The 17376-nt window shown below is 41.8% G+C and overlaps 1 protein-coding gene across 1 annotated transcript; it reads right to left on the bottom strand.

The window, feature by feature from the left end:
- Window positions 1-1368: 1368 nt before the first annotated feature.
- On the bottom strand, window positions 1369-16094 carry nhej1 (nonhomologous end-joining factor 1). The gene is made up of 9 exons (XM_061066992.1): window positions 16044-16094; window positions 15048-15215; window positions 14009-14230; window positions 13546-13767; window positions 13057-13195; window positions 12264-12322; window positions 2537-2723; window positions 1990-2093; window positions 1369-1897 (listed from the first exon to the last, which is right to left on the bottom strand). The coding sequence occupies exons 3-9, from the start codon at window positions 14192-14194 to the stop codon at window positions 1829-1831; spliced, it is 966 nt and encodes a 321-aa protein (XP_060922975.1). The 5' UTR covers window positions 14195-14230; window positions 15048-15215; window positions 16044-16094; the 3' UTR covers window positions 1369-1828.
- Between the last annotated feature and the right edge of the window lie 1282 nt (window positions 16095-17376).

Here is a 17376-nt window from a genome sequence, read left to right as displayed (position 1 = left end):
AGAGTCTGAGCACTAAAGGGGCCTTAAGACGGGTTTTAGGGGCCAAAAGCTAAATGATAACTTTCTATTTGTCCTTTCTCAAGATGTCAGGACAAACGTAAAGTCTCAAAGTTAGTGAACCAAATGGGTGAAAAGGTTTTAAATGCAATCAAACAGATAATAATTTATGTTGGCTTAATTCCTTTGACGTTTGCTCGTAATTCTTTGGACATTTCCTGGAGAAGGCTGTTAATGTGGTACTGATTATAACTTGTAATGCTCTACTAGTTAAATGGAAACATATGAGTTCATAATCCATTCATGCTGAAGGAGGAAATTACTTACAAGACTTGGTACTTGTTCGTCAGAGTTGATGAACATTTTATTTTCATTACTGTGCAGCCTGCCGACTAATTTCTTGATTGAGTCCGAGAGAAATAAGTCAGAAATCTGAGAAATAACCACGGTGATGTCACCAAATATCTTGTTTTGTCCGAGCGATAGAACCAAAATTAATCAGTTTACTTTTATAAAAGACAAAGAAAAGCAGAACATCAGATATGATGCAATTTCACTTGGAAAATCCCAAACCATCAATCGATTAGAAAAATGTAAGATGACGAACTTAGGAATTAGAGAAAGTGCTAAGTTATAAAAATGCATGATTTTTATTGATCTACGCTTCAGATAGGAAATAAAAGAGTTGATAAGACAATTTATATCCAAGGAGGAAATTACAGATGTTATGATAAATATTATGATTGTAAAATAAGAGTTTTGACCATATCTTGTTGTCAGTAACGCAAGTAAGTAAGTAAGCAATAAACCATCGCCACACAGGAAACTTTTATGATAGTGGCGTCAGATGGATGAAAATTTCCTTAGAATTAACAGTTTAATATCAACCTCTTCCTGGGATATTAGACGGACCAGGATCATCAGGATTTTCCTTGGAAACGTTACTAAAAACTACGTATTGACGATGGATTTCCAGCTAAAGTGAAATCACTTCTCCGTCACGTTACTCACACAGAAACACTTGAAATCCCTCGGAGCCGTGCAGACAAACAGTGACTTTTTACAAATAAGGCTTCAATAGCATTCCCGAGATGCTGCAACACCTTGAGTCAACATCTCACTGTTCTCTGAAAAAAGGGAGAGAGGCTGCTCTATCGACCGCTGTCGACCCATTATACTCAGTCCGTCTGAGGTCAGGAAGAAAGACACGGCTCCGAAATGCGTCTTTAGACATTAACACAGACGATTTAGTGGTTTTAAAGCAAAATAGATATAAATAAAAAGATCTGGAGGCATAAGAGTTAACATCTTCACTACATTACAATTATTTTCTGTTATTGGTTTGTTAATAATGGAGAACAGTCATCAAAATGATACTCACATCTTTAATCAACACCTTGTTTGACTTGTCCAAATGTCCCAGAAATACAATGAATCAGTTTCAATCCACACGGAAGTTGATTGTTCAATAAAACACTTAATAACTCAACTGGTTAGCTGCTTAATCCAAATGAGTCACAAAACATCAAGTGTGATGACAATGATCAGATAAGACTTGAACTTTAATATAGAACTAAAATCAAGCTTCATGTTGCAGACCATAAAATCATTAAAAATTTTAAAATGCGATTATTTAATTTAAACTTTAAAAGTCTAAAATCTGTTTCTATGATCAGTACTGCTTGATATTAAAACCAGATAAAATATCCCATACTGCAAAAGTAAAGGTTTAAAAATGCTTTTCAAGGCAGACCCGTTTTCCATTTTTCTCCAAAAGCACTTTTCCTAATGAAGTTCTTAATGGAGTGTGTGTGTGTCCTACTGCTCGGGCTCATCGGAACAGTCCGACTTTCTTCTTCTTTGGTTTGGAGGACGGTCGCCCCGCTGGATGGTCAATAGACTGAGGACAAAGAGGAGAAAAAAGATATTTAATTTTTTTAGGAACGATTATCCTGAAGACGAAATGAAGCTGAATTCTTATTCCAGTCGTACCTTTTGGACCGTCGCTCCGTCGGCCTTTGTGGCTGCAGTCGCATCCATCCGCTTGTGGCTCTGTTCTCCAACCTTCTCAGGTGTTTCGCTGACAGACCCGAGATCTAAAAGTCGAGGATAAAGACGATCAAATACACTTGTGAGGTGTGAAGTAAACTTATTATTGTACTTTTAGTGTTTGAAACTTAATTGGTAACAGCAGATCTGAAGCGTCAGCCTGTCCTTAAGTACAGCTTTGAGGTACTTCATACTTCTATTCCATTACATTTCAAACTTAAACATACTAAACTAGCAAGCCTGGCTGCTTACAGATCATCTGGTTTAACTGAAGACATTGTTCAGGACTTAAAAGCGTTAATTCCTTATCTGTGTATTGATTATTAAGCAGGAAAATGACCATTAGCTGAATTCCTGCAGGATCGTTTGTTGAACTGAAAGTCACTGAGCCTTTGCTTGGAGCTTTTATTATATCAGCCGTTGATAAGAAACACATTCAACACAAGTGTGAACATCAGCAGTGAGCTTTTAGAGTTCAAACCAAACAAACCTAAGGATGGAGTGAGGTCATGTTCCTCAGTGGCCACCGGCCGGTCCTCCTGAACCGAGCGCTCCTCCGACAGCTTGCGTTTTAGTGCACGTGTGTTTCCGTGGGCGACGATGGAGGCGTACAGCTGCTGCAGGTCATCGTCGAAGCCCAGAGTTTCCTGCTGCTCAGAACAAACCAGAGGGAGAGCCTGAAGGGAGGAGAGACGGAGGGAAGAGATGAGCGACGAGTTTCCTTCAACAGCAAACAGCTGATTACATTGATTGACATGATTATTGTAATGTTGCTTAGGTGATAAAGATATACATTTTTGAAATACAGGTCAGATCAGACAGGTTGGAAACAAACCAGCAGCTTAGAAAAATGTATTCTAAGAAGAAAATAAAGATGAACAACAGAATTATTCTTCTGTGTCATAAACATTCGTCACAGTTTACAAGCTTTTTTTTATTACTGCTTCAACTTTAACCTGCTCTACTTTTATAAGAGGCATTTCAAGTGTATTCACCTCCAGCTTTACTCCTGAATCAAGTGTTTAAAAGTATCCTCATGTTCAAAATACACTCATTTAAACTTATTTCATGTGTATATTTAAAGCACATCAACACCGGCGTCAGTCTTTATCCCCAAAACCGCACAAATCTCGTCTTTTCATCTCGTTTACATCTTCCCGTCTTCTATGTCTATGACATCTCTTTTTCATCCAGATGTTTTTGTATTGTTCCACTTTCACACCCGTCACATTTTAGAAACGTCATCGATTCACCCACGTGCTCAGTGGGAAGTTTCCCAGACGTTCTGCTGACATTTAACTGGGGGTTGGCCAGAATACGATTTCAGGAAGATGTTCAGAGCTCAGTGCGTGCTTTCATTGTAGTATGTTCCAGTAGCCATGACACCCTGGTTGGGAATCAATGGTTTACACAATCTACCAAAATTGCAGTTTGAATCATGCAGGATTGTGTGGCTGCTTATGGGTTTTGTCTTGGATTTTCAGCATTTTACCTCCAGGTCTTAACTCTTATAGAATATTATCTTTCCAGTTGGAAAAAACTGAAATTGTCCTTTAAATATATTTTAAGTCCAATTTTTTAAGTTTTAGCGCTTATGGGATGATATTCTGCACCATTGATCTACAATGTCAGATCCCTCTTCTTGCTTTAAAGCATATGAACCCACATGTCTATAAGAAGTCACATGGACCTTTTCTTTTAAGCCCTCATTCCGCGGCCCTAAAGCCAATAAATCCACAAATCCATGAAAAGAAATAATCATATGCTTGGAATAAAAACTTGATTTGAAGTTCCCTTTTATCGGCGCAGCGTGGTGCCTCGGGGGTATGTTTGTTTTACGGCCCGACTATGGGAGTCACATGTCTGAGGTGTGATGCAGGGCGTGCTGCTGCTGCGATAAGCCTCTAATCAAAGCTGCATTATTGGCACAGCTGACCACAGGTAGACTTGTGAACAGGAACAACTGAAACACACACACGCACATACACACACACACTCCAGCTCTGTCAACCGCAAAACTGACAGATAAGGGCGCGTGTAAACTTTTGCCACATTATGCGAACACACGTCTGAAGCGTAGAAAAACACGCGCTATTCACTAAATCCCTTCTTCTTTTTTTTCCGCCGATGGAGAGGACAAACTCTCCAAATTAGCTCCTCAAATATTGACCGGGAGAAATTGGTGGTCTCCCCGCTCGCTGTCAGTGCTGAGGGGCTCCTAAACACACTTTGGTCAGGTTTGGAGGTTTCGCATTGATTTATTTTTGTTATTTGTTTGTTTAAATATCGTAAAAATAAATGTATGCTCTGGTGAGGCTTGGTTCTGCTTCGGGAACACAGAGCGACCAATGTGCAGAGGGGAGAGGAAGCAGCAGAAAGCCGATCCTTATTCTCTCTTTTTAAGCAACCCCCCCCCCCCCCCCCCCCCCCAAATGAGCTCACTTCTTGTTTGATCTGAAATATTGTGTTCACTTTCTCAAAAGTAATTTCTTGTTTTTAATGGAAATCCACTCTTCCCATTAAAACAACTGATTCATAGTTTTGCCGGATGAAATTACTTTATTACCTGTGGGAAGGTATAATGTCAAATCATGAGCTATCAGGTCAAAATAATAAAATACAAAGACAAAATTTTAACTATAAGATTAATCAAAACCCATAAAATCTTGTGTAAATCAATCTATTTATGGTCAAAATGTTATTTTCCAGACGAAGCCGTTCTGTTGTGTGGAAAACTACTGGCTCTGTCTGTGATCGAGCTCCACAGATTTACAGTTTTTTAATTATTCTTATTACTGTGGACAATAAAGTTTAACCTTAACTATCTTAACCTAACCCAACCTATCGCTATTTTGACTTAATAGGTCAATTTAAATCTAATTTATTTAAATTACAAGTTGATATTTCATTATAACATTTTATTTGAGGGGGTTTAACGCTAATATTAGACAGAAATAACCAAGAGATGGTAAGAAACCTGCATACTTACATAATTTTATTTGTTAATTATTATTTTGTATTTTTATTCTTTTCTTGGCACAAGCACGCCTCTACGCCTCTCTTTATTTGAGGGAAAGGTATGACAGTGAGCACAGCAGTGAGAGGATTGTTCTGACCTGCTGTTGCCGACTAGGAAAGAAATGCCAGACGGGGAATAAAGAGGCGATTACGGCAGGTCAATAACCTCTCGCTCGCTTTTCTCGAGCTGAGTAGCGTCCTGGAAAGTTCCTCTCTGCTGGTGTTGCAGAACAAAGTCCTCCAACCACAGAGGAAATGAGCGGGAGGAGGAGGAGGAGGAGTGCTCACCTGGTAGCCAAACCTCCTACCCCATAGTAAAGCATCATGTGTGGTGAAGGTGATGAGAGAAAAGGGGGAAGAGTTGGCAGCATGTTGGTGTTTCTCTATTATTAGCGGGTAAACAGCTCTGATTTTAGACGCGCTGCTGCTGCCGCTGCTGTTGTTGTTGTTGTTGTTTTTAAAGCGGAGGAGGAGGTCTGGTGCCAGAGAGTCTCACACAAACTCCCCGTCATCCTCGTCTCTGTTGCTGAACCCGTGTTTACTTTCCCGTCTTTCCTCGCAAACCTCAATTTCTCAGCTTCCTGCCCCGAATCAGAGAGCGAGGTGTTGCTTTTCCAATTGAACCCTGAGCTCTCGAGGTGGTGTCCTTGGAAGAGGAGCGGAGGGTTTAACCAGGATGGAGGGAAGAGTTTGAGCAGAATGACGAGGTTGATAGGATCGGAAGTGATGAGGTTTGGAGCTTTAGATCTCAAACTTGAGTTTGTTTGAGATGGTCTCAATTTGAGTCGATACATCAGTCCCCTTTAATTCAATCAAGCAAGCACTCATAGATATCAGTTCCCTAAATGTCCTGAGAATTATTCCCTAGGTAAATGCTGAAGATGTCAAACAAACGCCCAATCTCTCAAAGTTAGAAAAAGGGTTAAAACAATTCTTAGATCCAACCCCGAATTTATTGGGTTCTTTCTTGTCTCATGTACCATCCTTCCACCAACTTTCGCGAAAATCCTTTCAGTAGTTTTTACGTGATCCTACTGATAAACAAACAAACTGGGATGGCACACAGTAGAACACCCAGCGGTTCAATCAAGCCGCACCCAATTGCACAACTTCATAGACATCAGGTCCCAATGATATCTGTCCCACAATGTAGAAGGGAGGGAAAAACACGCCAAAATGTAATGGCCGATGCTCCGTTCCCACACCAAGTTACAAGGAAATCAGTTAGTTGTTGTATAAACAAAAACATAACTTTCTTGGTGGAAGTAAACAGAAGGCTAAAAATCAACACACGCACATAATAGACCTTGGAAACAAAGCCCTGCTGAAGAGTCAAAAACAGAAATCTGTGCCAAACCCAATGCACTGCTCAGGTGTGAACTGGACATTCATCTTCTTTCAGCTGAGGAAAGCCTCATGTTTGTTTGTGGCTCTCGATCACTTTGAAGCAGTTTCAGCTCGACTGGCTGCCACCGCACTCGTCCACTATGTTGCTGTGACAGCGAGTGTTTGGTGTCACAAAGTCTCCCTGGAGGAGGTTCTTGCAAATTGCGTGTTCACGTGCTGACAAGCACTGCTGCTGCTGCTGCTGCTGCTGCTGCTGCCGTGTTCCGTGTTGCTGCTCTCATGTTGCCCGTGATGTCTTTGCGGGACGCCGCACTCGGGCCGGTCCAGGCCGAGGGCTCGGCCCAGCGACCAGCAGCTGAAGAGGGGAAGCAGCCAGGCCACAGAGCGGCTAATTACAGACCCGGAGCGGGGGACAACCCTGTGGAAACTGTGCGCAACTGACAGAAGGCACAGGAGGAGGCGGAGAAGATCTACTGTGCGGAGATGTTTTTGTTTTGCCGTCTTTTACTCCTCGCAGAGTAAAAACTACAGTTACACAACTCGTGATTATTTTCAGGATTTGATTCAGAATGTAATGAATAAAACAACCTGAAGAGATTTTCAGATTGCAAGAAGCAGCCACGGGAAGTTTGACTTTTTGTTCAACTAAATGTTTTAGTTCAAGAAGAAACTTGCTAATCTACGTTATCTGAGAGCCGAGTCTCAAAACTGTAAATTACACTATTTTTCAAATTTTATTAACTAGAATGTCACTAAGTAGAGTTCATACTACTGCCAAGGCCAACATTCTCCTTATTAAACCACATTTAAATCCACTAAATGCAGTTTTTCATTTGGATCACACTCAACCAGACAGGGTTGAGGTAATACATTTTCAGGTTACTAATTTGATTTGCTTATCAAGTTGTGAAAGTCCAGATTCTTTATTTCCAGACCTCAAGAAAAGCTGAAACCAACTAGGGCTGTTAACTGCTCAGAATGTGGTCTGGCGTGATCGGATCTGTATCAGCTGCAAATATCGAGCTCCTTTAAGATATCTTCATGAGAACATTTGACAGTTACTGGATCTTAAGACGTATGACTCACAAACTACGCGATTCAACACCTGCAGACCCAGACTGGAGCAGATCTGTTACAAATACAGCCGCAAATATCGCGGAATGCAGCCGGGAAGCAGAATATTGGGAGTTCACCATCACTTGCATGTGCCGTTGTGTTGCCCTCACTTATATCGGCCTCGCCTACTTACCACCCCGGCTCGGAATTCCTCAGGTTAGTGAGATAAAAAGCTGCTCGCTGCGTTTATGAGAGTCAATGATTGACTGAGGAGCAAGGGAGAGAAGAGGAGGGAGGTTTCAGCCATCAATATCCCCAACAACACTACACACGTGTATTCTGTGAGATCAGGCCACGTTATACTCTGATCATATTACACACAATAACAACTTTTTTATAGATTACATTATACTATTGTTGTTTTGGGTCAAAGATGGACGAGCAGAGGGGACAAGGTACAAACTAAAAAGATTAAATAAACAACCAATCGTTTTAATTTAGTTTTAGGTAGTTCTTATCACACTGATGTTTGTTGAAGGTGCAAATTGGTGCAATAAAACGCAAATTAAAACGTCATGATTGACTAAGCTGCCCCTCCTGAGAAATAAAAAAAAATCTTTATTATAGTTTCTGCATAACTATGAGTGTTATCAGTCGAACAAGATGACAGTGGGCTCAGGACACAGCATCATATCGCTGCTTCAGCAAGTGGAGAAGGAAACTATATCCTGTCTGGACTAATGTGTTAATTTACCATATCATGGGGGACGGGTCGTCCATATTTAAATACAATCTGTGGTTCGATTTCGCCAAAAGTATGGAACCCCTTTGCACTAGACTTGATGGAGGGATGGGGCATCAATTTAGTGGCTTTTATTTTACTATATATACAGAATAAATAAATAAATATATACAGTTTATATAATAGAAATAGTAAGGAGTTAACATGCTTCACAGAAGGATTACAGATAACTGAGTCTTCAGTCACAGCTCTCGCCAATAACCGCGCGGTAACATCTGTGGTGTCACATGTCAACCACAGACGTTACGTGCACCGTGGTGTCACCATAACTACAACCTAGCCCTTTGACAAACTATTGTAAACCACACACCCTACATCAATCTCACTAATGCTCTTGAGGGTGAATGAGAGCAAACCCGTGCAACCAGGTTCAACATCTGGCGGGAGGACTGAATATGACGACATGTGTCGGGTGTCCACATGAAAACAAAAAGAAAAAGAGCTTCCAGGTTGTGTTTTATGGATTTAAACCAATCAATATCCAGGCTTCCCTCCATTCTTCATGTCAAGTTTGGTCGCTTAGAGTCAAAATGTATTTTGGGCTCCATCAGCTGCTGTGGTCACCGGATGAAAGTTTCCTGCTCTGCTCTTAACTTAGAGCCTCTGGTCGGGGCACACAGATATTAGGATTGGACTCCTCCTGTTGTGACAGTGCAGCGCTTCATGTGGGGAGCTACGCTGCATTTAAGGAAAATGTCTTCACCCGTTTGAGCACCTAATCATTACAGACGCTTATACTGGAGACGGAAAACTGCACATCTCTACACAGCAGCTTCTTAATGACTCTCATCTAAGTAGCTTCGAGCGCAAAAACCCGACCAGGAAAACCTTCAATTTGAGGAGATTCAGAGCAAGGAACGCCAAATTTGGAAGCCGCAAACGTTTGGACCCAATTATGTGATTCTGTGCAGCTCAAGTGAGGTGTTTTGGTCAGAGGCGGCCACTAATTGTCACATGTCGCTTCATTCATTGCAGCGTGGTCACCGTGGAGCTGTGAAGCCGCCGTCTCATGAAACAGGAAGCGGGCGACGTTCCCAAGTGGTGACAATTCAATTCGGAGCTGTCAAGTGTGACAACGCGCTGAGAGCTGCAGAGCATGTGTCACCGGGGTGCACGTGCACACGCACGCACAAACGTGACGATAAAAACACGGCTTCAATGAAACACACACACACACACACACGCACTCGACTCTGCAAAACCAAAAGCATGCGTCAGAGCCTGCTCTGTGTGGAGAGTAGACACTCCCACTCACACACACACGCACTAAATTTAGGTCCTAAGGGAAGTTGATGTGATCCTTTTTTTTTCATCCTACAGCTCCATGACCAGCTTTTGCTTGTACCAAAGTTAAATCCAAGTGTGTGTTTGTGTGTGCGTGTGTGTGTATGTATCAGTGGGAAGCATATAGGCTAATTCCACCCATGTAAATGTTGACCTGAGCTGGGTGGGGTGTTTGTGTGGTGGCCGCGTGGGGAAGGGCTTTCATGGAAAGCTGCAGTAGAAAATAAAAGCTCCTCCTGCTCCTGTCATCATCGTCTCTCTTCCACTGTCCCTCTGAGCTCCCGGTCCCCTTGGTGTGGGACACAAAGGCCACAAATGGCGCAAGCACAAACACACGCTTGTGGAAATGGTAAAAGAGGAGGGCGGACTGCGGGGGGGGGAGGCGGTGATGAGGCTCTGCTGTCTTTTGGCACTCGCCACGTAAATATCTGCGCAAATGTCACAGAAGTTCAAGTTCAAGGAAGGAAAAACTGAAGGCGAAACTGACGCAGGAGACACACACAGACTCTGCGTTGTACCTGTGACTCTGATCCGTCTTGTTGGTTACTTATAAACTCTCTGACGTAGGGAAGATTGATATCACTCTAAGGGAAGCTGATCCTACTTAGCATCGAGAGTGGAGACAAAGGGAAAACAGTTTGCCAAGTCCTGTGTAAAAACACAGCTCGGGTTGTGACATCGAAAAGGTTAACGCACGCTGAAGAAATCATTCGGCTTTGTTTAATTTTTTTACTTCATTCACATTCGGCCTATAACTAAAAATAGAGCGAAGACTTAAATCTCATCACACTGAGAAAATCACCTTTAAGTCATTGTCAGATGTGAGCTCATCAACACTAGCTTCTGCCCTTATCGCCAAAAGCTCTTTAATCTCGTCGTCTCCTCAAGTTGACGTCTAGGAGCTTCTCGGTGTCTGGCTCCTCTTTTCATCCTGAGATATTTATATTCTTTTGTGGATTATTTCAGTTTTGGGCCTGACGCATTTTACAAAAGTCATCAACATGCCCACTCGCTGGAGAAAGTCCAGGGCAACTGACTCTGACCTTCATGTTCTCACATGCAGCCTCTCCGGAGAAACATCAGGAGAATATCCAGAGTTCAGTGCGAGTCTGAAAGCAGCTCTTCTAGTTTCTGTCTTGGTTATTCTTGCTCGTAAGTGGACCTTGAATGTTTTTGACAGCTCTCTCACGATCGACCTATTGATTAGCACAGTACACTCCGAAGCTCTGGCTCAGTTTGAAGCACTGATGGGTTGGGCAGATGTTGCCATGGAGACAGACACAGACAAGCACCAGTCACCGGGTGGACAGACAGCACGCAAAGGCCCGACCCCGACAGATAAATACAACACGCTGACGCCAAACGCCTCCACTCTTTCTCCGACACACACACAGCGGGTCGTCCAGTGTGTGCGATCCTTCCTTTGACGCATCCCGGTGACATTTTTCCCCCCACACACGTTTTATTCCAGCTTGGACTTTGGTCTGCAGGCAGTCTCCTCGCAGCCCGGTGGAATTTGCCACGAAAGAGAGGACTTTGATCCGCAGTAGCGTTCCTCTTCTACCTCTTCTTCGTCTTCTTCTTCTGTGGTCTCTCGCTGTGCGCCCACCCTCACCCTCAACCATCATATGGTCACCAAAAAGCTGAAAACAGAGCCGCCACTGTGACCCTGATGTAACTTTCCAGCTGGAGCCTTTCCACCACCTTTGAATGTGATTCTTTCCTGGTTTGTCCTTATACACAAACAGCATCAACAAACAGGCCCGTTTCCCTCATGAAAACCGCCAAATGATGCAACTGGTGATGAGTCAAACAAACTCTGAATTACGCTACAGTGTGTCGCTCCCAGTCACCCAGGAAGGGAAATTTCCCCACATCCAAGTTCTCTGATAGTAATCTTTAGAAATTTCACAGCCTCCCTGTGGAATTGGACAATGTTTCCATACACAGGCAAGAAAAAAAACAGCCTCAATAATTTTCAGAAATCTGTCTATCTACTAATCTGCTGAATGGATGAATATATATCAGGGGCTGGGGGACAAAACAATATCAACAATTATTGCAATATAATATTCATCAATAGCAATATTACAAGTCCAATATATGTTTGTATATTGCTTATTGATCTTCCTCAGTTTGCCCATGAACAGTTTCACCCCAAAGCTAAAATAGGTCTTTAAACTTAAAAGATAGAATCATTTGTTAATTTCTCGTGATTATATAGATGAGTTTTCATCCTGATATCACTTTTGGCCAAATCACCAAGCCCTCATATTAAAAGTGAACCAAAAATAAACCCGGAGAGACTGACACACCTTGGAAATTCCACAGGTAGATCTGAAATGCCTTGAGTCACACACACAATCAGTCAGAGGTCATCATGGTCCAGGATGAGACATTTCACACCTTCATACAGTAAGTACAAACACCCACATTGACAAATCAGCCGATGGCTCTGACAGGACAGTGACGTGCCGCGACTTTAGAGTTGGTCACGGCGGCTCGTGTTTCAGTCAGACAGAGAGCCGTGCGTTCCAGCGGCCGCAGTGTTTTATCATGTGGTTCTCGCCGCGTTCGCCACAGCCGGTTTACGATGAGGCATGGACGAGAAAGGACGGCAAAAACAGACCCAAAACAACAGGCCAGCCGAGGGCTGTGGTGTGTGTGTGTCTGTGTGTGTGTATGTATGTGTGTGTCGCTGACCTCTCACCTTTGAAACGAAGTTCTCTCTGTTGGTTTGCTCCTCAAAAACATCCGTCTGCAGCCGCTCTGGGTTCAAACACACACACACACACACACACTTGGACTATGAGCATTGAAAAACATACCTTCTCATTGTGTGCTTCTCAACAAGTGAGAAGAAGATTGTTTTTATATTTTTGTTGCATTAAACTACTTTCCTATTCTTGTGTTTTTAAAAATCCATATACATATAAATGTATATATATATATATATATATATATATATATATATATATATATACACTGTATATTAATACTCATTGTGTACATCCTGAACATGTGGCATGTGACTTAAATTCAATTTTACTAACCCTATTCCTCAATGGCGATGTAAAAAGTCATGAGGTCAAGGAAAGACATTAAATTAAATGAATTTATCTGAAGTGTTTACTATAAATATATTTTTAAAAAATTAGCAATATAAGAAAAGCGGATGAAAATCCAATGGGAAGCACAAAGTTAAAGATTATTTGAGTATTCTCGATACCCACATATTTCATGATGCTGGTTTTGGATTTTTTGGATTTAGAGTTAATGTATAAAATATATTAATATAAGTAGGACTATTTTTAGACCATTAAGTCTGAATTCTGAGACATTTGTTGTTCCCAAAAAGTCAAGGTTAAGATGATTTAACTGTTTAGACATGCACTTGAATAACAGCACTATCTTTTGAACTTTTGGCTCAGAGTACTATTATTCCATGTCAGTCATGTTGTATGTGTGTTATGTTATATACAGGTGCGTGTTTGTGTGTGCACCTCTGCTGAGCGTGGCTCCGTTCTCTCTGTAGTCCTGGATCTCCAAGTCCTTCTTCACCAGCAGACCTCCCAGCTGCCCCACCTGCCGCTGCAGCAGGCGGCTCATCGCCAGCAGGGGGCGCAGCAGCTGAGTACACACCTGGGAAAACACACAGGATGCAGTGAAAGAGGCAATTGTGATAGTCAGGGTTATTTTATTTTTTTAAACATGTAGTTTCCAATTCTCTTTAAGATGTTTCAACTTTCTTATTTGTTTGGTTTTAAAGAAATACAGGGATACTCGTAAACAGATAATCTGGTGATTATCAGAATGCGAGATTCATTGATTTAATTCACACTATGTCAAACTGAGCTGTATCAACATTTGGATACAGACCAAGAACATGAATACTCAGCGGCAGGGCGACAAACATCCGACCAAAGCTAAAAACAAAGCTTGCAACACCCTCGCATACCCTGAGGAGGTCAGATCTGAAACATGGACCGTACCAGTGTGACAGGGGCAGGGGTGCAGCGAAACTCCCAGTAGAAGGGCAGCTCCGCCAGCTCGCTCTTCAGACTGATGCTGATGTTGTCGTCCTCGCGTCGCGTCAGGGAGATCTGAGCCTCGCCATCGGTTCGCTCGCCGCTTCCCGACAGGCAGGGCCGAGCCACCTCACACAGGTGGGAGAAGAAAGCTTTGACCGGGGCTCGCAAACGCCGGTTCAGCTCCTGGTGGAAGGAAACTTGATTCATTTACCGGAGAAAAACATTCAGTCTTGACTTTTGGAAACAAGGCCAGTTTGAGTCCCGGCTTTTTGTTTTAGATTTTCTTTCCAGAGAAAGCCTGGACCCAATTCTGCGGACATCCTCCAGAGTTCATGGCTGAAAACGGCTTAATAGATGAAAGAAAATAAGCACTAGTTGCAGCCCTGGTTAAAAGCCAAACCTCTGCTTTGCTTCTACTGGGTACCTGTGATCGCCTCTGGATGGCGGCTGAGTCCATCCTCTCCTCCCATACGCAGCTCATGTCAGTCAGCAGGAGGTGGTACGCCGCGTCTCCAAACCAGATCTTAGCGAGGAGCTGGCAGCCGCTGATGCCCACAGGAAGCCAGGGATGCTGGAGGAGGACGTCGGGGGGGGCTCCGTTCACCTCCATCTTTGCATTAATATGAACACACTAAATGGGAAATCCCTGTTAGGAGACGGATAGATGGAGAATGTCAAGTCTCAGATGGACATGAAAGTCCAGATGATAAATAAATACATATGGATATAAAAACTGAAGGGGAGCAGTGGACTACAAATCCATCTGTGTTCAAATTAATTGTTTTTATTTATTTTCTCAATGAACTAGTAACTTTTTTGGGTATGAAACATCGGAAAATGGTCAGAATGTTCATCATATTTTTCTAGTACAAAAAGTAATGTGATTAAATGTCTAAAATCCAACTAAAGCACAAAGCTATAAGCTGCACTATCATGTTAAACAATGAAAAATGTTTAGATTGAGAATTAGAATTGATTCGAAAAAAAGGGTTTTCAATTAGTCTAGACTTCTTGCAGGTATACACTTAGAAGACTGTTGTTTTTGTTTAGAAAATGAAGCCACCACATATATACATTTAAAGATGAACTTAACATCTTATGAAATGAATACTTTAAATGTTTCTCCTTGCACATCATTATAAACTGAACGTCTTTGGGTTTTGGACTGTCACTGCATCAAAACAAGAAATCTGAAACGGACACTTCGAGATCTGGCAAAACCATGACATACATCATTTAAAAAACAAAACAACTAATGGATAATTGAGAAAAGAATCTGCAGATTGTTAGTTGCAGAACTCTATATATATATATATATATATGCAGCTTACACACTCATAGGACAGTTCAGAATGTGGGTTAAAGCTTAAGGCTCCAAACAAACTGGAATTAGATGCCTATGAACGCCCACACCCAAAACACGGTGCAGTTTTCCCCTTTATCAAACGTGTTTAATAGCTCACCTCCAAGGAATGCGCCCTCTCTGAGCCTGGCCTGAGATCTGTTAAAAGCCACGTTACAGACGCCGTCCCGGCCACATAATCACCCCCTTGCCCCGGAGCGGGCGACCACAGCCTGCAGCTCCTGCGGGTTACCGGCTCCTTGCTGTTGATCTGTTATGGGGCGGTTTTCTGGGAAAGAGAAGAGGTATTTCTCGTCAGCGGCATTTGAAGCACGGCGAGCGCTTCCGAGGTTGACTCACACCAATTTGGAAATCGCAAAAATCCCAAATCAGTAACTTTATGACAGCAAAATACAGTCATACAAAGCTGGGCAGGGATGCCAGTGGTTAGAGGTTATCAGGGGAGGATGGAGTCCTGACACGCTCCCTTCTGGCTTGTGTCCCACCAAACTCTGCCCAAAAAAGACTGGATTTTATATCCCCTTGTTTCTCAGCACAGATTCCTTCTAGATATTATTGTTTGTTCATCATCCACATTGAAATTCAGCAGCTCCTCTTAAATTCTGCAACGATTCAGTGCAATAAGCAACGTGCATTGTTTGTTTTAATTGTTCTTCAATTATTTTAGGAGAAAGGAACAGAAGTTTTTTTACAGAAGTACAAGTTAATAGGTTCTTACGGTTATTTTTTAAACCAAACTCAATTGAAAAATCTGCGACTTTTAAGAGTTCCGCGCTTGTAAAAAAACACAGATATGAGATAGATTCTGGTTTGGAACATTAACTGCATTTTTAGATTCTATTCTTCGATTCGGCGCCTGAGACAAACCACATTTATATCCAAAATGTCCACTTCTACTCACTAACTGTTAGCTTTGCTGGCTAATTCGAAGCATGATCTGACAATGGAAGTTAGCTACGAGCTCGATATTCTTGCCGTTGTTACCTTTGACTGACGCAGTTGAATGTCGTTCAGTTGCTATTCTGCCACAGCATCTTAAAACACACAGAAACCCGGAAAATACTATAAATACGTGTATAAATACTTAAAACTGTACCTGCGGGTGCCGCTGAAGAAGTAACTTCCGTGGCAGGTCTTGTTGACAGTCTGGAGTGCAACGCCGACGTGAAACAACAGCACCTTTCAAAGGTTCCGCCTAATAATTCTCATACTATTCCTGCTACTACTCATAATAATAATAATAATAATAATAATAATAATAATAATAATAATAATAATAATAATACGAGCACATGCATTTTGAAGCGTGGCATACGTTTTGCACACTGCAGCAAGGATAGACGCTTTACTTCCTGCGTCCGTCACGTGATTTCGATCCTTGCCTGCTAATTGCTCATTAGATTAAATGTTTGTTTTGAATCACTGCCCTATGCTCCATGAAGTTTTATATAGATATGTGATCTAATGAGTCCAGTTTCACACAGATTGACCGACGGAACCGAACTCTTCCCAGTACAAACACAAGCATATAAAGATAATTATCTTAAATTTGATAGATTGGGGAAATCACAGTTATTGACTTTTCAATAACTTATACCAGATTTCAATGAAAAACTATTTTGTGAAATCTCGGTGTATACATGAAAAGTGACGAAATGTTGTATTTAAGCTAACAATGACAATTCCAAAGCAAACAGTATACCTTAAATGACACAAACGAATGAGACAATAGTTTGATCGAAGTCTTTGTCTGTTGTAACCCATGGCATGTTCTTGTTTATTGTAGCCAGGCATGGTTAAATCTACACTTCCCTGGCATAGTGCATTATCCCGCCTGCTTCCCCACCAAACTTTTCAATTAGTATGAGAGCGTATGCCTTCTTATATTTTGAGTGTATTTCTTTTAAAAGCATGTTAATTGTTTAAAACTCAGCGTAAATGAACGACATGAAAATATGAATATAACAAATTTCCATGACTTCTCCAAAACTATTAGGATTTTATTTTTTCAAGGACTTTTCCAGGCCTGGAAATATACATTTTACAATTCCATGACTTTTCAGGTTTTTCATGACAGTAGGAACCGTGTTTGACATTAACGGTCATTAATGTCAACGAGGGCTCCTCCGTCGTGGCTGCTTCACTGTCCGCGTGTGAGTGTAATGCTGCGTTCCAGACGAGTCATTTGTCAGATATTCTGACTTGAAATTGCCCAGTTACGACTTCACGTCAAAACATGTCTACTGTGAGAAGCTGATTATTTTGTCTCGTGATGGAACAATTCAACTGTAGCCAGTTCAGCCTCCGTTTGTACAGAAACAAAGAATTTTATTACACTTTTATTCTTGGACACATATTCAATACATAAAGGAGAAAAAACACTGTCATTGAATCTCACGAACCAAGAAACCATTGATAATGATAATATT

Source organism: Limanda limanda, chromosome 23 (assembly GCF_963576545.1).
Source record: "Limanda limanda chromosome 23, fLimLim1.1, whole genome shotgun sequence".
NCBI classification, from domain to species: Eukaryota; Metazoa; Chordata; class Actinopteri; order Pleuronectiformes; family Pleuronectidae; genus Limanda; species Limanda limanda.
This window is presented reverse-complemented; position numbering and strand designations above follow the sequence as displayed.

Coding starts and splice junctions, on each gene's coding strand:
- nhej1 (XM_061066992.1), bottom strand. CDS start 14,194: ATGGAGGTGAACGGAGCCCCCCCCGACGTCCTCCTCCAGCATCCCTGG. Junction 13,768..14,008: donor CCATCCAGAGGCGATCACAG/GTACCCAGTAGA, acceptor TCCTTCCACCAG/GAGCTGAACCGGCGTTTGCG. Junction 13,196..13,545: donor CCCCTGCCCCTGTCACACTG/GTACGGTCCATG, acceptor GTGTTTTCCCAG/GTGTGTACTCAGCTGCTGCG.